This window comes from Oryzias latipes, chromosome 10 (assembly GCF_002234675.1).
Source record: "Oryzias latipes chromosome 10, ASM223467v1".
NCBI lineage: Eukaryota > Metazoa > Chordata > Actinopteri > Beloniformes > Adrianichthyidae > Oryzias > Oryzias latipes.
Window position 1 is genome coordinate 5,933,409 of NC_019868.2, and position 21,286 is coordinate 5,954,694.

General features: G+C 40.1%; 1 protein-coding gene across 1 annotated transcript in view; it reads left to right on the forward strand.

Moving 5' to 3' along the window:
• LOC101170687 (slit homolog 3 protein) overlaps positions 1–21,286 on the forward strand; it is a 296,346-nt gene that overhangs the window by 23,427 nt on the left and 251,633 nt on the right. Inside the window, exons 3-4 of the mRNA XM_011479838.3 lie at positions 10,388–10,459; positions 18,637–18,708. Coding sequence (XP_011478140.1) covers positions 10,388–10,459; positions 18,637–18,708 — 144 coding nt within the window. The remainder of the gene's footprint in view (positions 1–10,387; positions 10,460–18,636; positions 18,709–21,286) is intronic.

A 21,286-nucleotide genomic window follows, 5' to 3' on the forward strand; every position in this document is an offset into this window, starting at 1 on the left:
GAAAACCTGTCACAGGAACAGACAGACGGCTGGATCCACGTGCAGTAGGTTTATTAGCTCAGCTAAAAGTCCACAAAGCTAAATCAGGGTCAGACAGACAGGGGTCAATAACAGGCATAAGATCATCAGAGGAGAGACGGCAGAGTAGCACAAACAATACTTAGTACTGAGCTTCACTCAGTGCAGAGCTTAGGTATGCTGTGGTTGATGAATGAATAAGAGTCAGGTGTGCGGCATCCAGGAAGTGTGCACTGGGGTTGTTGGGAGATGTAGTGTGGCTAGAACTCTAGGAACGGCTACTGCTGGTGACCAGAGGGGGAGATAGAATTCTGACTTCTGACAAAAATCTTTGTTGCATGACTTTAAAATGTCTTTCTAGTAGATTCTTGTTCATTAATTGTTTTGTTGTAGAGCTTGTACCACCAATTGGACCTGCGGTATTGTTTAGTTTAATTGGCTTAAAACATATAAATGACTAAAAATAAAAGGTTTGTTACAGTCAACTTCATTACTATTTTTTTCCTGTTAAGCCTTTCTAAGCATTTCAACATTTACACTTAGAGGTCAGGAAGATGTAAAGGACTGCATGGTGATGTAGTGGTTAGTACTTTGGTCTCACTTGGTCTTGAATCTTTTGCTGTGTGAAGTTGCTTCCTCCCACAGTCCAAAAACATGCTTTGTAGGTTAATTGATCGTGAATGTGTGTGGTTCTGCCACTGGTGACTGGTGACTTGTTCATAATATCCACACTGCCTTCACCCAACATAAGCTAGGATAGGCTCCAGCAACCCAATGACCCTTAAATGGATTCAGTGGATTTGGAAGATGGATGGATGGATGGATGGATGGATGGATGGATGGATGGATGTATAAATGGATGTATGTATGTATGGATGGATGGATGGATGGATGGATGGAGGACTAAAAAGATATCACAAAAAGGTGGTATTTTCCAGCCTTAGTTTCATAATATTGATGCTTACCAAACCGGTTCAGCTACATCAACCTTCACTTTTTTTTCCCTAAATAGTACAACAGTAAACAAAACCCGAGCCTAATAGAATAGAATAAAAAAGAATAGAATAAAATGCTTAAGTGTCATCACCCAAAAATGACCACCACAAAATTACAGGCACATACTTTTGTTGTTAAGGCTGTTTTTACCAAAATGTTTCTTTAAGTCTAACAATGTTTACTGTAAAACTGTAACCGTTGTTTTAAGGTGAAACCTTTCTGTTGTGAAGCCACAACAAAGGTTACTTAGCATTTTTACATTGTTACAGAGTGAAAGCTTGCATTACTAATAAGAACAGACTGTACTTGGTCTGCTTTTAAAAGCGATGTCTGTCGTTTGCCGTGTCTCTCATGCCTGCTGCTAAACCCAAAAAATAAAAGTCAGTGCAGCAGATACAGTAACAGCAGGTCTTCAGTGTGCATTTTTCTTCTCTTCATTACTTCATTCCAGCCTATATTTGTGTCTTTACAAGGACCCCCATTAACAAAAAACAACCATGCTGGAGCAATTAGGCAAATGCTATATTTACTTAATGGGCTTTTGTGTGCCTATAGGCTAAAACAATTTTCTATAAAATAAAGTTTCACATCCCAGTGGAGGCTTTTTATGGCAGGAGAGAATTTGAGTGTCCTGTCCAAGGAGTTAAATTTAGCAAATTACTTGATATTTACAAGGTTAAGTAATAGACTATTTGTGAATTAACATAGCAATAACCAGCAGTGAGACTTCTATTTATTACGCAGGAGAAACTTCAACAAGATGTCACACTTTGTTGAGCCACATTCACACTAGACGTGGGACGGTGTGAAATTATGAATTTCTCCTCCATGATCAAGTTTCAACCGTTTGGAACTTCCATGATTTAAGGGGGACATCATCCATACCTCACTTTCCATTCAGAGTCCCTGATTGGTCACAATTTGACCTGGTTTAACTTGCAGTGCGTGCTTTTAAAGTCGAGCCAGAAAACAGTCTCAAAAATGTGCGTACCTACACGTGAAAGTGAGAGCTTTGAATGCGGAAGCCGGAAATGCATTTTCACTGAAAATGGTCGCCTGAACATGCGTCACCAAGGGCGGTGTGAACGTAGCCTTAAGGCCCGTACACACCGGGACGAATATTCGCCAGGCGTTATTCGCCAGCGTTTTTCGCCACGTTTTTGTGTTCACACCCAGGAGATTTTCGCTGACGATGAGCCGAGCGAACATGCACTTTCATTCCCTGACATTAGATGGCGCTTAATGTAAACAGAAATACTCCTGTACACAAGGTGGCGCTGCACAACTTTACGATTCTTAAAGTCGCTTTTCACTCAGAAGAAGAGAGCAAGTATTTACGCGCTTGTTAGAATCATACAAAGAAAACATGCATATTTCCAGCACCAGTTGCTCCAACTAGTGCTTGGTTCGGGGATATTTTAGAATGTCCGTCATTATTTCTTTGCGGCAGTGTAGACGCTACTTGGCGTCTATCTTCTTCGCTGGTATGTGTGCTCAGCAAGGCAGTTTTGTGTTTGAGCACCCCCAAGTTGTGTTTTACTGTAACTTCAGAGGCTCCACACACGTGTGCAAAAGCGCCATTCTCATTGGTCGAATAGATTTCGACGCGACGCGTCAAAAAAAAAAAAACGAACCCGAGGCGTTTTTTTTTTTGTGACGCTTTGACGCGTGGCGTTTTTTCGCGTCGGTGTGCACACTCTCATTGGTGCCCTTTGTTTAGTCACGAGGCATTTAACATCGGCGAAAATCTTACTTTTTTTAATTAACAAGTCGTCACTAATTCCTCCCACACTGCTCAGACAAGCTGCTGTCTGAGTAGAAGTAAAGCCTTAACTACTTTGACTAGTGATGCCAAACTATTCAGATATTTTTGTTCTTGTATTAACATAACAGAACACTGCTTTTGAGTTAAAAAATAGACATATACTTTACTTGAAGGAGTCTTGAGATAGTCGTAGCACAAACCGAGATAGGTTATAGAGCTAATGTGCATAACTTAGTGAGCTCATTGGTTTTATATTTTTTACAGCAAACATTACACTTTTAAAATGTAAGATATTGGGGTTTTCAGGTAAAAACCTTTAATGGAGGAGAGATCTTTTTTTATGTTTGGTCAGAACATTCTTCTGCTTCTGTGGGAGGGGCAGACTTACTGGCTGCAGCATTACATGACTATTAATAAAAGTAAAAATGCTTTGTTCTTTGGTTTAGCTTTAGTATTTCTCCAATAACTCTTTACACAATTGTATTTCTTTAAATAAAGATGTTGGTGGATGTGTCTAAAAACTTCATAAAGCTTTATAAGCTGAAGTGTATTAACAACAACAAAATAAATAGAAGAAATATAACGTGAGGTGGACGTGCTTTAAAACTGTGCAATTAAACAGTGGTTTATATACAGAAAAATGGTTTAATGGAGGCAACTAATCCCAATTCATTGTTGGTATCTGTTCTTCCCTTCGAAATAATAGGCATAACCCCATAAGCACCAGCATGACCCTTTAATTTAATTTAATTGTCAAGATTGCATACATGATGTTAGCTTTTGCACCATCTCTGCTCTTGGCTAATATATCTTGATTTTTAACTCAGTGGAATTGTAATAAAAAAAACAATGACAGCTGGGATTGTTGACAATTCTTCCTCCTTACTGCTTTGTTTCCTTCTTTCTGCATGAAGATAGATCTTTCTCAGTTTGTTAGATAGAATAGAATAGAATAATACAACAAAGACATTTTAAAAATTATTTAAAAAATAGTTTTTACTGTCTAGAAAATTCAAGTTGACTGACAAATTAATAGAAGAAAAGAATAGAGCTACCCTTAGCAAAAAGTACTTTACATAAGAGTAGCACAAGTATATTTAGTATACTTACCAAAAGTGAGGCAATACATTTAAAGTCTACTTTTATATTCTTTCTATATATTGTGAACCTAAAATGTTCCAATTTAACTTTTATTTTCTGGAGTATAAGTCGCTCCAGAGTATAAATTGCATTTTTAGGAGAAAAGTCCAACATAGATGAACACATTTTTCAAGCCTAGCTTAATGCTGTGATCACACCAAATGCAAGTCATGCATCAAATTGGCATCTGCTGCCTCTTTTGACACGCGTCAAATTTAATGCTCAATGCTTGTCCAAAAATGTGTTTATGAACTAGAAACTCCCATTGTGTGTGGAGAAGTGACTGTCTGAAGTTTTTAGCCTCATCACTACATGGAGGCTTTGACTGTGTATCTCGTTTATAATCCATGGAAGATACAGATGATGTTGAGAGATTAGATTTTTTTATGTTGAAGAGCTCTACAAAAGGATCGATAATTACAACTCCCTCTCTGGATTTATGAGATCATTCTGTCTTTGTTTTTCTGATGGTGATCCTGACCTTCTATACTGCCGGCGCTGCAGCTGAATGACGGTGTATTCAGCTGTTTTTCTGTCTCTCTGTGACCCAGTTTGGTGACTTCCTATCCCGCTTTAGTCCAAAGAGAGAAAACAATAAAATCAATAATAGTGACAATGCCTCAATGCCAAAAAGAAAAACATCATAACGTTTAGAAGGAGAACGATCAGATTCTCCTCCATGTTTGTTTTGCTTCTTCTTCTGCATTGCAGTCAACAGCAAATACTGGTACATGCACCAACAGTGGCCTCTAGTGGTTGTTAGTGGGAAACAACTGCTTAAGGGCAATTGGTTGTTAGTGGAAAAAAACAAATATATGAGCCTATCTATGCTAAAAAAAAAAAAAAATCACAAATAAGTATACCTGCGTATGAGTCGCACCCCTGGCCAATGTATGAAAAAAAAGTGACATTCTTCGGAAAATGCAGTAATAAAAAAGTATTCAGTTAGTACACTTCCTACATTACACGGTGATCCTTCCTTTACTAATACTCATGCACACTTAATAAAATAAACGTCAGGTGTACTACGAATATTTAAAAGTGAAATTATAAACGTTTACAGCACATGATAAGATTATTATTTTGGTCTAAAATGAGTCTATTGACTATTGTATTGCAAATAATGAAGTGTTTTTTTTGTTGTCCTGTCCAGCAACTGAACAAAATCACAAGAGCTCGAGGCTTCTTGTGTTGGACATATTTTAGTGTTACAAGAGAGGGTTATGAATCTTCTAACACATGAGGTGTTTATTTGTATAAACCCCTTTTGTGTTTCAGGCTAAACTTTATTTTAATTATGCTTGTATACATTTCTTGTCGGACTGGACAGAAAAAAATAGCCTGTTAATACATTTATTAATAAGTGAAGAAAACATGATGAAGGTTATCCCCTTAGCTGAAATCCCAAAAGTCACATTACGAGCCTGATTCTTTAAATAGCTGCACTTAGTGAAAGTAGCTGCTCATCTATCCTCAGATATCCTAATTGACTTAACAGACTCTCACTCTTTTGCCTCAAGTGGCTGAAATATTTGTGTTTGTGTGTGTGTGAGAGGCGTGTGTGTTCGTGTTTGTGTGTGAGGGCTTAAATAACTATAATCACTGTTGGCTGCATTCAGCCTCCCTCCTCACTCATTTTTAACCAGAAGGACAGATAAAAATATACCTCTAGTTCAAGCTGCTTTGAGGGCTGGGAGTGAGTTTCTGCAAATCCTTTCTGTGTGTAAGTGCATTTGTTCAACTGAACCGTCTGTTTTGGAACAAACGTCAGTGAATTTTTGATGCTTCATGGGCACTTTTTGTTTGATAATTTAAAAACAGTGGACTTTAAGTATTTTTTTTTTGGTCGGCATTAAAGAACTTAAAGACCCAAAAACAATGTGCCGTGTGTGTGCACGTTCTTTTGTGTATGTGTGCATAGGGGTGTGTGTAGGGTGGTTGAGCAGCTTGTTTCATGTGGTAGCTGATAAACTGCTGTGACATTTCCCTACTCTAAATCTGTTAAAGAACTGGGGAGGAGTTGGCTTGGGAAAGTGAGAAAGTCTGAGAAAACACACTTAAGCTAAACATACACAAACACACAGACATAGACAGAGGTGCAACGAGAAAAGTGTACGTTTGTCCATTTTCATGTAAGATAAATATGGTTTATGTTTAGGATAACTTTTGCATATCCGATCTTGACAATTTATGCTGTTAGGGGTGAAAGTGTCACTCCAGTCCCCTTTAGATCCATTGTTTTAATTATGATTCTGCCGTTTTTAGCCAAAATCATAAACCTGTTGTTTTTTTAGGACATAGTTTCTGTAGAGCGGGGCAGTAGTTCATTTGAAATTCACCCCTGAGTTGTGGGTTGGACTCTTGGTGTGGAGCAAGCCTGCCACCACTTCCCATCACCATCTGTTTACATGCTATCCCACCAGCTTATAGCCCCCTCACACCCCTAAACTAACTTTACTGGTGCTACGAAAATGGTGAGCAATATTGGAACTATCCAGCAATCCAGTTTAGATCCAGATTCCAGCTCAGTCGAGAAAAACAAAGACGTCCATGAATCTGTTTGTCTGCAAGTGGATGCATCAGAATAGAGCAGAGCAAGGAGCTTGAGTGCTGATTGGAGCTTTCACATCTTCAATCTTTATTAACAGCAGTTTTTCTCTGCTCCTAATTCACATTGACTTGAATAATGAAGCGCTCAGAAATGCAATTTTGAGGTTAATTATCAGAAAATTGCCACAAAGACATGATTTTCACTGGAGAGGGTCTTTAATGATCTAGCTTTGTGTCAGAGGATTATTATTTCTAATTGGACTATTGTGTTGAGCCTCCAAATCCTTCAAAAATCCACATCTGTCTTTATGAAAGTACCTCCCTCTAATGAATCCAATATTTTCCCCGTTTTGTTCAAAAACTCACTCGTGTCTGAATTTTGTTTAGTGAAACACAGCTTGAATCTTTAGGCACAACACTTAACGTAATATCTTTGGCAGTCACACTTTGCATAATTTCTTCCAGATTGTGGCACAATTGACTAATTCCCAACAACTTTAGACAAAAGCTTGAGCTCAGTGTTGCAAAGTTGGCCGGAAAGTTGATGCCGTCTCCGCTGTTGTGCAAACAACAAGTAAAGTTAATATCCTCCCAAGTGTTAAGGGAAAAAAGGTATCATTACATCATCCTACCTTTTTATAGTGGTGGCTAAGACTTTATATTATGGCTGACCAAAAGAGGTCATTAAACCACCACTCACATGAATTCAGACTTATTTGTTCTCTTTTTCTTCTTTTGTCTGTGGATGAGTAATGCCTGATACAGCACCATAGAAAAACAATACCTCATCGCAGCTATATGCCAACTACGACTCCCCGCGCCACATGTTTGGCTTTGGCTTTCTGCGCTTTACTTTCATAAATCAGAATTTGCTTGATCCTCATTTGAACAAACAATAGTTATTTTCAGTGATGTCTTGTTTAAGCCCACTCTGGAGTTCGCAGGTCGACAACAAGCTTTTGAACGCATGGAATCCAATCATGACTGGACAAAAGGTTTAGACCTTCAGGGTTGGTGCAAGTTTAAATGTGTATGTTTTCCTTTTTTCGTGTCTTCTCTTAGCTTCTTTTTTATTTTTTTATTTCTAAGAATTTAAATTAACCTTTGCAATCCAGAACAGTGGGAAAGGAATGTGGTGAATTCAAATGAAGTGGACTATTTTAACTTGTTGTAGTGGTTGTTGATGTCGCTGAAAAAATGTGTTTTTGGCACTCAAGGCACGGAGGCGCAAACCATCCGGGGTGTTTCCTGCCTTCCCCCCAAAGTAGTTGGGATAGACACTGAAAGGGATTAAATGGGTTTAGAAAATGGATGGATGGATGGTATATATAAGCACATTGTAAGAACAACTTAGTATGGAAGATTGTTGATCCTAATGCTTTTTGCAAATGTTCACTTCTACGCTTACACATGTGATTCTGAGAAAAAAAGCTAAAACATCATCAGCGCCCCAAACTTTTAAACCATTAACTATATTCTGGACTTTAACTTTTCATTTGAACTTATAAATGAGTCACCTGAAAGCTATTTTATACTTCCAAGTGAAGAAAATGTAATGGTTGAATGTCATATTTTGCAAAGTAAGACATTTTATAAATAGTTTCTAGATAGAGTGATTGTGAGCTTGCAGCATTAACTGTATAAGAGAACTGGAGTGAGCAAGTGTGATGTCAACCAAAGAAAATGACTTACTTCTGGTTCCAACCAAATAAAGTCAATTCAGTCGCCATTGTTTTCGCGATACACGTCTCCATGTTGGAACCAGTAGGAGTCGGTCTGAGTCATCATTTCTATGGCAACCACTCTCACCAATCAGAAGTGAGTTTGTTGGCAAGCCACATCCATTTGCTTCACACACTTGAAGCAAATGTTTTGACCATTGGATGTGTGACCACCTGCTTTTAACAAACATAATGACTAAGTAATAACTGTTTATTTCTCAATATAAGTCTATGGGATTTTGGCTTCCTGGAACCAGCGAGTACTTCGTGTTTGTTCCTTTATTCCAGTTCTCATATGCAGTCAATGGCTTGTGTGGTTTTTTTTGTGAGGTCTTGTGGTCTGATCAAACCTGCCTCTCATCAAATCACAAACTATCTTTGTAACTGTAAATAATAATCAACACAACACTCCGCATTAAAAAAAATCTACTTTGGCACATACTGTATATCTTGTACTAGTACAAAACTAGAATTAGTCATTATTAGAGGAAAAGTGTCTTCACATGTGTACTTTTATGTATTAATTAGGCCACTGTAGCTATAGATTCCTTCCTTTTGTTTATTCTGGAATATTCTGACAGGACCAAAAACTCTTAATGTGGACGTTTGGCTTCTTATGCATAAGTTCTTTATATGTTTCCTTGTTTTTATGTTTTAAACTTTTTTACAAAAATCTTTTGTACTCAACATTTTTCTACTTTTGACTGTATTTTACATGTATGTCTCCCATCTGCCTTTTCTTTCCTATCTATTCCACCTTAAAGTAGACATGTTTTGCTCTTCTTTCCTCCTCTGTGCGTCTCACTGTAAGAAATGTCATTCTTGACTTCCTCGGGCAGAAAATATAAGCACACATTTGAGTCTCTCTCTGCTTTCTATGACCCATCTGGAAAACTTTAGTTTGCCCTGAAGGGGAAGTGAAAAGAGAGAAATATGTGATACTTTGTGAGGACCACATGAAAGACTGAAGACAAATGAGATAACCGCTGATGTCTGTGAGACAGTGGCTGCTTATCTATTTGCTTCGGTTTACTAGATTGAAACATTTGTTAAACGCTGCGTGTCAAACTTTCGCTTTGTGCCAGAAGATTTTGTTCACTTCACTGATGACATGTTTATACAGCCGGTGCAAGTGCCTCTTTTTCTTTTAGCACAGTCGATTTTTCAGTTCTGTCAACTATACAAAAACTTTCTCCTTTAACACTGGAACAGTTGGGAGGATGAGAGGCATAGCTAGCTGAGTAAAGTTGGAAATGTAAGCTACGAGGCGCTACCCGCCCCTCCGCCCTCCCATAACCGCCTTTTTTCATGCCTTCATTGGCTGAGCGGATGCTTCACTTTCCCCCTCTGCCAGCCACGTCAAAGCTACAAGTGACAAATACAATTAAAACAAACAATTTTCAGAATGGCGGCTTTAATGTTGGTTTTATCTCCATAGCAACTATTTTATGTTTTGGTCACCTTTAAGTGGCGAACAGGTCAATGCAATTTGCACAAGAATCTGCAAAAGTGAACTTTTGGATTTCCTTGGCAACGAAGGCTTTTTGTAAACCACGCCCAGATTCCTAATATGTTTGTATCATATGTCATATCATTTCATTCAGCTTGAGCCATCAATTCATGTCGTACATTTTCATAAAAGAACACCTCCGCAGTTCAAAATTCGACAACTTGAAGTCCAACATTTCTTCCAAGTAGCATCCCAATGATGATTGAGCAATTAGGAGGCCATAGATTAGATGAGTTTACATTTGTAGAAGGTACTAAAGGTGTTTTTTTTTTTTTTTTAAAAAAATCAAAGATTGCAATCTCTTTCCAGTCAGCAAAAACTCAGTTTTAGGTGTAGACTTAACCTAGTGGGGAGTGTGTAAAAATGCCCAAATTTTAAACTTTGGCACAAAATGGCTGTAGGTCCTGTGGACATCCCATAATAATCTCAAAACTACCTTTAGATATCGCTGACACCTATTTTAATTGGTGGATTTTGACTTTTTTTTTGAACCCCATGAGAGATTTTATCCCCATCATTTTTTTGGAAGGTTTCGCTGCTGAGTTTTCGAGTATTTGCCATGTTAAAATCAGTTCTCAAAAGACACAATAAGAAAGAAGAATTGTAAAAAAATACTGTGAAACATAAAAATGACAATTCTAATCCCAGCTTATGCTGCTTTTCTGTTTTATTGTGTTTGTTTTTCAGTCATCTGGAGGACAACCAAATCAGTGTAATCGAAAGAGGAGCCTTCCAAGACCTCCGACTGCTGGAAAGACTGTAAGTTTTCTTTTAATATCCGCATTTAAATTCTCGTTAAAGGTGCCAATAACGAGAATTTGCACAATTTCCACATAAAGAGTGCATCTATGGTCATCCGTCAATTCAGAGACGCACACACAGGTAGGATTTCATGCTTCTTGGCATTCTGCTCAGATAAAGTAAATTTAGAGAGTTCACCCAACTGAATCCTCTCCACTTCACACACAGCCATGGAATCTCCCATTGGCACAGCTTTTTTCTTGTGTGTGTGTGCGTTTGTGCATATAATAGTTCACACCATGGCTTTAGTCAACAGAATCAAGGTGTCAGTGTGCGATGCAACACCTCCCACACAGACACACACACACACACCTGCATGCTGTGCGTCTGCAAGGAGGGCGGACAGATTTTCTGGAAGATGGTTCTCAGCAGCAGTAAACAAAAGCTGAGGAAGGCATTTCAGTGTTTATCTTATGAAAAATGGAAGACACGCACATTTTGCTCAGTCATTTCCAGTTTGAAGAGTGGATAGTGGAACAGTGTTGTTGTTAAGGTTTACTAGATGTCTTCTGGAGCTTCCTAAAGTCAAAATGAATGCAGTGGGGCTCTAAAAGGACGTCAGGCGTGCAGAACTTGTAAACCTGTTGTAAGGACATATGTACGGTTCATGTCAGCCACAGTGATGCAAACAAACGTGTTTATACTCAAACGTACAACAGCTACTTAGTATCTTATATAAAAAAATACCATCTTGAAGACTTTAACATCCTTTTTTAAAAAAAAGAATAAAACATATGACATATAATACATTTCTCTCTGTTAGTTTTCCCAATTGCTAATTGTTCGTGGTTCTGTTTAATGAACACTCTCAAATGGATAGCTTTCCTTAAAAAAGCTTGATTTCATGATCAGAGGAAGCAGATGTGTTGCTGATGTCATCTCCTCCATTTGACTCTGGAGTCTTGCTGGTTTAGAGTACAGATGTTGGTTTTCGGGAAGGTTAAAACCCAGGGCAGCCGGCTCAGTAGTAGAGCAGTAGTCGTGGTCAGAACCGGTGACATCTATAGTCTGCTCCTCCCATTTACCACAGCTGTGTTTGGCCGCTCTGTGGTCTATTCAGCAGGAAGTGAATAGTCCTTCCACTCAAACAGAACCTAGACAGTTCCTTGTCTTCACACATCGATCAGGTCATCGATTGAAAGCGATGTGACCAAAAAGAAACAACCCACCTCTTTTTTAAGTCCCCATCCTTTGGGAAAGCGTGGAAACCAAATACGGAGTTAAATTTGGCTGATGCTGTGCATTTAGCCACACGATGGGAGCTTGATGTGCTGTCCTCTCACTTTCGGAAAGCAAACTTTGTCTTTGTGATGCCATTGTGTAAACACACAACAACAAACAAACGATATAAAAAAATCAATTAAAACTCAAACTCCTTCTCTGTATGAAGTCCGTGGTAAGTGAACGTATCTTAGCGGTCTTATTTTCTGTCGCACAGTTTTGCGCATAGAGCCCATAAGCTTGATGTTTGTCTGATGATGTCAGTACTTCAAGACATTTGGGTCACAGTGACTGTAAAGGTAAGAAAAGTTTGACTTTATCAAAAAACCTGTCAAAAGAAGGAGCCATAACTCAACATAGGAGGTAGATACACATTCTCCTTGAAGGTGGCTGTCATTAAGGGCCCAGATCTTCACAAAAAAAGAAACCCCGGTCATTTAGCTCCAGCACCCAGCCTGGACCTAACTGGGAGAGATGCTGAGTGACGGCAACATATGTTTCTCGTCTCTGAGCGGAGATCACACATCTGATAAAGGAAGTTGAGGATATGGGTTGCTTTTATGTTAAAAGGCTGCTTAATAGGGTGTGTCAGGCCGGGTCACAGGACGGGAATGAGAGGTGGGGGAAGTCGGGTGGCAAAGCACTTTAGTGCCAAAACTAACAAGAAATATGTTTCACTTATCTAAGCAATAGCCGAGTTGTTCTTGGAAGTTTGCTAATCTTTTTATTCCTGCCGTACATAAAGATTAACCGCTGCGTCAGTCAATGAGAGCTAAAAGTAGGCAACCGCAGCACCATTTCTGGTGTTTCAAAGTTCATGGCTAGAAAGGGTGGCAAGCAAAAAACTCCCCAATTTTAGACAAAGGAATGTTTCCTCTTTCTATTAAAAGTCTGAATTTTGTCTAGATTTTTGTGTTTATGTTTGAAGTGTACAGATTCACCTTTCAGGACTGAAAAAATATTGGACATACTTTGCTAAACATCAGTTAAAGTATCAAATGTTAGATTGAGTAAAGACTTCAAAATCTAAAATTTTCCTCCTTCAAATCTAGATGTTTTTTTGTTGACAGTGTGCTTTCAGAAAATTCCACTAAACTATTAACCAGATGGGCAAAAAAAACCAACAAAATCCTATCTTTTCACATTGAACACAGTGGCAGCTTTGATTGCAAACTTCTCTTTTGAGAGGGGTGTTGAAATACCTGTACAGTCATTGTGTTCTATTGTGCTCTGCTGTAAAAAAAAGAAGGAAGAAAGCTAAAAAGCATCACAGATGCAGCAAATTGCCACCTGGTGCAGATTCTTTAAAGGATAAGAAAGTGAGTGAATGTTTGTCCTCAATCACCGGCCTGTCTGGGCTCTCATTGACTGATGCACAACACCACAACATTTCATGCTTTTTGCAGAAATGCATGTTGTGTTAACATGGCAAGGATAGTTTTACTAATTGATTCCTTGCTTACTAAAACATTTTAACTTACTGAAGCAGTTTCATTTGCAAGTATGGTTAGTCATGGCTCTAAAAAAGTGTAAAAATGCTGCAGCCGTGAGTAAATAAATAAAAAAAAAAAGAAGAAGAATGGGATCGTGTGACCCACAGGTTTGTAATTTTTTAGCTTTGTGGTTTATGAGAACTCTAACCTTTCTAAAAATAGATAGATAAACGTGTAAAAAAGCAAGCCAACACACTGTTAAAAACCCACTCCGATCTTCTTTTGATGTATTTTAAGCATTCCCAGTGGTGTTTTGATTATGATTATGTTGTTTTTTTGCCAAAAATCAAAAAAACCTGTGTCGTTTTCGAGGACAAATTTTCTGCAGAGGGGCAGTAGTTCATTGGAAAATCACCTTTTTTTTTTTTTTTTTTTTTTTTTTTTTTTAACTTGTCCTGTCCAACAGCTAGGCAGACAGATGAGAGCTGAGGGCCTCTTGGGTTGGACATATTTTACTTTAACAAGAGGGGTTATTAATCTTCAGACAAACCAAAGGTATGTCTGAATAAACCCCTTTTGTAATTGAGGCCAAACTTTATTAATTTCAAACATGTCTGAAAATCTTTGGTGTTGGACCGGACGGAAAAGAAAAGAGGGGAAGAAGAGAGAGGGACGTTAGAGAGAGAGGGGGGTAGGAGGGTGATAATAGGAGGGGAAGGGGGGTAAGACCATGAAGCAGCATAAAGCAACAAGTTTACTGGTTGTTAATCATTATGGTAAGGTTCAAATGTAAAAAAAAACAAAAAAAAAGGGCGGAGCCTGTCCACACACACACTCAAATGTTATAAACACACCTGTTAGTTGCAAAAATGTCCACCTGTCGACATGTACACAAAACAGATAGTGTTCACACGCATACTTATGCCTTAAAACCAACTAGTGTGAAATATTTCAGTCATTCAGTCTGTTGAGCTAACACCTGTGCTCAGGTGAGTGTTTATGTTCTTCTAAAATGGATGGTGGAACGTGAAAAGAAGGAGGGAGAGTGCCCAGCCATCCCCACCCCAAGACCCCCACCACACCAGCAGCGGCAGCCGGAATCCCCCCAACGCCACACGGGAACCGGCAGGGAACAACCGCCGCCCGGGCGACCAAGCCCGCCACCCAGGCCAGGGCCAGCAGGGCCGCCGCAAGGCCCCCAGAGCCAGAGAGCAGGGAGGCACGGAGGGAAAGAGGGCGCCGCCCCAGCCCAACCAGGAGAGCAGCCCCCCCGCCGCGCCGGGAGAACCCAACGCAGGGCCCCACCGGAGAAGGACGCCCACAGCCCCAGACGAGCACCCCACCACCACCCAGGAGTTCCGGGCATCCCCCCGCCCCAACCCCAGGTACGAGCCAGGACCCCCCAAGGGAGACCCACTCCGCACTCCAGGCAGCCATCCGCCCGGCCCACGGTTGGTCCAGGGAGGAGCGAGGCAGGGGCCCGCCGCCCCCGCCCAGAAGGGGGGAACCCCGGGGAAAAAAGAGGGCCCACAAGGGGTGTTGTAAATATGGCCCGACCAGGCTCGGCCACAGTTGGAAATTTGGCGGGGCCCAGCACTCAGGAGCAAGGACCAGAACCCACCCCCCAGGGACACGAACACCCCCGGCTCAGATGTAATGTGAACCCCCCCACCGCGCGGAGAGAGCACCGCCGGGCCCAGGAAGCCGGCACCCCGGGGACACAGCCGCCGTTGCAAATCACCTTTTTAAGTTGATTTTCCAACTTCAACGCCAACAGTGGACTTCCAATAGTTGGAAGTCCACTGTTGGCGTGGAGCAAGCCCGCCCTCTTTCCCCTCCCCATTACTGAGGGTTACATGCTCTCCTGCTAGCTTACAGCCCCTCAAATCGCCTATATAACATTATTAGTGCAACAAAAACGGCGATCAATATCTGAGCTATCCTGTTGTACAGTCATTATCCAGATTCCAGCTCAGATGAGGAGAACAAAGACGTTCATGGATCTATTTGTCTGCAGGTGGATTCATCAGAATGGAGCAGAGCAGGGAGCTTGTGACCCAGTTTATTTTCTACATCAGTGCTACAGGCTTTTTCCAACTGCATGTTTTGTCTGCTCCTTATTCACATTGATCTGAATAAAGAAATACAGGGACAATGTAATTTTAAGCCTAATTTTATTTCTATATTTCCTTCATCATGAGAAACATGCCACAAGAAAAAATAATTAATTATTTTATCATTATTGTTTAATCATGGCTTTGATTGACCAGGCTAAGTTTGGAGCAGCCAGAAAAGAGGCCTAGAGGACCAAAGAAGAGGTTCATGGGTGTAGTGAAGGAGGAAATGAGGTTGGCTGATGGGACTTAGGACGTAGAGCAGAGGGTCAGATGGAGTCAGATGATTTGCTGTTTCAACTCCCAAAAGAAGAAGGAGAAGATAACTATTACTAAAAGTTGAGTTCTTTCATCTCTAAACAATTTATGCTCGTCTTGACTTCAATGCAGTGAGATAATTATTAAAAAGTTGTCTTTTTGTGCTCTTTTAAAAGCACCAAAGTCGGGCAAACCCATCATTTAAGCTTTATTTCTCAGATAATGTCCTTGAAATGACAGATAATTCCTGATCTCAGATTTCAGATTTGCAGTTATTTTACAGAATGACGCTCTCTTTTTTTCACATTTCCTTTTGAACTGCACTTATCTTTCTGCTGCTGCTTTCAGAGAAGCCAAGGTTGTATTATCATAATCACAAAGGTCAAAGGTTCATGTCTGTGTCTTTTCTCACACAAATTCTACTCTGTGACCCCGTGCCCTCTACCCTTGTTTTCTTTTTCTTTTTCCTTTTCCTTCTACGTCTCATTTCTCAGCCAAATGCCGTGTTAGCCTGATAACACTTTCACTCCCTCTGCTCGCACTGTCCTCGTTTATCCGTGCCGCCGCCTTCCTTCTGCAGACGCGCTCACTTGAGGAAACGTAGCTTTGACCCCAACACTCTCCAGAATTGACTTTTCTTTGACATCCTTCTTTTAGTCAACACCGATCCGTCAGTCTCTTCATCTGCTTCTCATTCCACTGTAAAGAACTGCCATGAGATCATTTCATGCCTCCTTCCATTGAAATATGTGAAGGTATTCCTTCTGAGTTCAAGAAAAATGTCTGTGACTAGAAATCGTAAAATGTTGCAAAGGTTAACAACAACATTTGAACTTTCACTGAAATAACAAATCTTTTATTGTCACTTCTTTCTGGGTTCCTCTTTTTTCTGTCTTTCACTCTGCCTGTGGTTACAGACGAATACACTCTCAGTGTCTTTAATGACGTACCATGATCGATAGTTTTATGGAATGTGTAAAAACTAAAAAAAAAAACTACTTTAAAAGTAGAATGCAAGGCAGTCACTAAAATTATGCTGAGGCAGCATATTTAAAAGCTTTTTTTCTTTCTTTCTTGTACTTTCTTTAGCAAAAAGGTCCTCCAGTGCCATTACCATGCTTTCCTTTTATGCTGAGAAATCAAATTGTATAGCAAAAATAGTATTTAGTAATACTGCCATATTTTCTGGGTATTTATTCACTCGTTCTCCTTTTTTAATCTTTAAATTTTGAACTTTTAGGGATGCAGTGGTTTACTTTTCCCACTATTTGGTTTAAACCACAATTTTAGGTTTTGTTTTAGTTCCATATATGATTTGTTTTTTACAAAACAACATAGAAAATTTAAAAGTTAGGAAAAATCTGTGTTTTCGTTTACTAATAAGCAAATAACTTAGAAAAATATCTCAGTTGGTTTATATTAAACCCGGATATAATGTAATAAATAATACATTTTTAAACTTGTAAACATAGTGCTATGTAGTAGAGATGCAGCGCTTCACTTTCCCCACGATGTGGTTCAATGGTGTAACATAGGGTTTGGCTTTAAACTGAGAATTGTGGAATTCCTAGTTTAGATCAGAGTTTCAGGCTCCACATTGACACCAACCAATGAAAAAGTTCTTGAAGTGAGCAGAGCTGCTGACCTCGTCCAGACTTTTCATAGCACGGCTTTAGTTTTGTCAGCACGCTTCGTGTCATCACTTGGTGGCTTTTGCACGTTGAATATGTCCACGTTTCTTGTGTTCCTGCACTTTTCCTTGAAAATGATCGGCGTTGCTTCTCCAGGACAACGGGGCTTTTGCAGATATGTTGGAGTTGTGGTCAAGATGTCTGCTCCTGCTCACTGTGTCAGCTGAAGCAGTGTGCTGGTCTGAGATGCTCCTGATACTGTCGAGAATGAAGATAATTACTCACCTAAGTTCACTGATAATTCACTGATGGCCTCCAGGGTTGTGTCAGACTGCTGTGTCACCATGAGGGATCCATGCATTGAGATTCCCCATTTTCTTAAAGCCCCTCTGATCATCTTTTGATCTATTTTAAAAGCATTCCCAGTGGTCTTTTCAGTACGATGATGGAGTTTTTAGACAAAATCAAAAAACCTGTGTCATTCAAAAAAATTCACCTCCAAGTTGTGGCAGGGACCAACCCCGCCCCCACTTCCCCTACCATTGCTGAGAGCTCTCTGTTTACACTCTCCTGCTACCTCACAGCTCCTCACTCCCTCAGCATAACATTAGCAGTGCAACAGAAACGGTGAGCAATATCTGAGCAATCCAGCCGTAGTTTAGATCCAGATTCCAGCTCAGACGAGGAAAACAATGATGTACATGGATCTATTTGTCTGACAGTGGATGTATCAGAATACAGCAGAGCAGAGAGTTTATGGGCCGCCCTGCATATTTTCTACGTAACAAATATCATTTTTTTCAACTGCATTCTTTGGCTGCTCTTGATTGTCAATCATATAAATAGAAAAATACTCGGAAATGCAATTTTAAGCTTAACTTTCTTTCTATATGCCATCCATCATCAGAAAAATGCCACAAGAACATGATTAAAACACTATTGGAGTTGGTCTTTAAACTAAAATCACGGATTTAAACCTTTTTGTCCTTAAAGCCTTTAATTTTTTTTTACAGTTGATCATTCGGCAGCTGCAAAACTGTTTAGCAAAATGGGTTAAATGAAAAGGGTTTTTGAGTTTTACTGTCTTTGTTGAGTTTTTCTGTCACTTTTACCAAGTTGAAAAAAACAACATTTATGAAGCAATGTATGATTTATTTATAGATATCGTGTTGCACAGCTGACTGGAAAACTGCAGCAGCCTATTTGTCTTTTTCACTGCCAGCTCAAAGATTTTGTGGGGATGTTGGTGATAACAGATTTAGAGTGCTCAGAGACCGATCGCCTGCGACTGACCCACGCTGCAGTCTGATAACCTGTTCAATCACAGGGAACCACAGAGCCTGACCTCACTGACCTTTCAGGGTAGTTCAGTCAGCTGTGTGGTGATTGTTCAGTCAACATAGAGCATGACTGATGCATCAGTGTCTTGTTCTGTTTTCTTAGTTCATGTGTTTTTTATCCTCTTTGTCTCCCTGTAGTCGTCTGAACCGAAACAAGCTCCAGTTTCTACCAGAGCTTCTCTTCCAGTCCAACCCCAAACTAGGACGAGTGTGAGTACAAGTCTTCATTTTTCTTCCATGATCTCTTTCTTATGCTCCCAGCGTTACCCTTTCTCTCTGCTGATGTGCCACCTGATCCTTTCGAAAACATGGCTGTGGTGCAAAGCCAGAGGCTTCATCCAGGTTGAGGGTTCAGGGTTCAGGTCTTCTGCCAGGTGACACAGTGGTGCTCTGTGCTCCTGTCGAGTGGGAGAAGCTCCGATGTGCATGTGTGTGTGCGCATGCTTTGCAGCGAACGTTTTGCTTGGCCAAAAGTGGAATTTTTATTGGAGAATCTAGTTTTCTCTTTTAAGTGTTCAGGGTGTAGGAGCAGGTCAGGCTGATTCACCAAAGCCTCACACCTTTTCTGTTTCATCTCACATTCCCAGCCGTTTTTCCTGCTCTCTCTTTCACTCGCCATCATCTCTTTCTTTCCACTCAGTTTGTTTTATCATCTGTGTCAGTCAGCTTAGGTTGAAGGAGGCTTTATAGCTGCTACATCCAAGTGAAACAAGTAAGTTTAATGAGAGCACTTGGAAATGGATGCTTTCTGCTGGCGTTGTGTTTCTGAAGTGCTTTTGCCACCCATCTCCAGCATATGTGGGTCTATGTGCTCCCTGCTGATGTTATTTGTACTACATGACATATTTGCATAGATTGAAAATGCACAATGTTAGACCCTATTTGATGTTGTTTCTTCCCCTCAAATGCGTAGGGATTTGCCTGTTGCCATGCAGCGAGAAGGCCCTGGTTTGAATCCCGCCTGGGACCTTTCTGTTAGCATGTTCTCCCTGTGCATGCTTGTGTGTCCCTGGAAGAGACTGGTTATCAATAATGTATTTGAGAACTGGACTCAGTGACCCCCCCCCCCCCCCTTCCCTCGCACTCCAAACAGGAAGTACCTGCTGGTTCCAAGTGGCAAATTCCCATAGATTTCTATAGAGAAATAGACAGCTATTCCTCATTCATTCTATTTATCAGAATAACTATTCTTGTTCTGAAACATTTTTTTAGGATGTTCTTGATATTCCTCATTATTTTAACGACATTTTTTCTGCACCACAAGTTAATCAGCAAAGTTATAAACTGAACAATCATATGCTTCCATAAAGTAGGTGGTCTCACGTCTAATGTTTGAAACGTGTGATTGACAAATTTTGTGCAGCCCGCTTTCAAGAGGTTTCCAACAATCTCCCTCCTGATTGAGGAGAGTGATTACCATAGAAATGTGGACTTGAAAAACAAAAACAGATTGCTGCTTATTGTGGCTCCAGGATGGCAGTGTCCTAACTGGGGGGGGGGGGGGGGGGGGGGGGTGCAACTGTATTGACTTCATTTGGTTGGGGATGGGGATGACGTCACTCTTTCGGTCCAGTTCTCATATACAGTCAGTGCTGGCGACCTGTCTCTGCCCAACAGTTGCTAGGATAAGCTCCAGCAGCCCCATGACCCTGAGAGGGATACAGTGAGTTCTGAAAATGTATAAAGACTGTGTAAAGACTTCTTTTAAATATATTTTTAGTTCACATAAGGAGATCAAACATTTGTTGAAATTTGTTGAACTTGTCCTCTAAAGAGATCTACAATCTTAGCTCAAAATGTACAGGTATTACTTTCACTCTTCAGTTGCAGGAAGTGAGTGACGGCATCACAAACATACTTAGGACCATCTTTTCAGATCTTAGGTCCGACAACACACTTTATTCGTACCACTTCTCTTAATCAGCGCTTTAGTTTGAAATGGAAGCGTTTCAGATTTGTAGAAACAACAAAATAACCAAAGGTATGAACAGCTTTACTGATTTGTGGTGATGGAAATAAGCTGATGTGCCCTTTTGGAGAGTTTCTTTTTTTTCTCAGTTTGTTATGGCAGGAAAGCCACTGAAAGATGAAACTGTCTCAGCGGGATGCACACTTTGAAACCTCACTTTAAATATCTGGACTGATTGTGCGTTTCCTATGTTTGTGGTTATGTTTGATTTACTGCTGAAGACAGAAAAGGGACTGAAAGGAAAGACATTTGCATTGACCTCGGCCTGTAGGATCACTCTGCAAAAATCCCAGGCGAACAAATATAACTACGTCAAGGCTAAATTTAAATATTGTCCCAGTGCACTTATTCATTTTGAGTGACACTCTTATTTTCTGGATTACTCTTCTCCGAAACCCCTAATTGTTCTCGATTGCTCGTATTTATCACTGGGAGGAAACAGATCCCCATAGGCCTATTGGAAAACTCAGCAGAGTGGAAAGGGGTGAAAGTTTTTCCAAACCTAACATAGTAAATCTCATGTTCTTTATATCCTTACTTTGCTGTAAGTGCTGTCTAAATTACAGTGTCTGGAGTTTCCCCGTGTTTTTTATTCTCTCCTTTTAATGTTATGCTGCTTTTTTGCCTTTTTGTGCAAAGAAAGTGGATGTAACGTGAGGAGAACATTGGAGAGATCAAATGCGAAGAAAGAACGACAGCTGAGAATTAATGAAGGAGTATAATATGAGAGACTTGAAGTCAAAGGAAAGAGGTTCAGTGAGAGAAAGTAACAACAGGGGAGTAAGAAGGAGAAGATGGTGGTGGCTTTCTGGTTTGGGT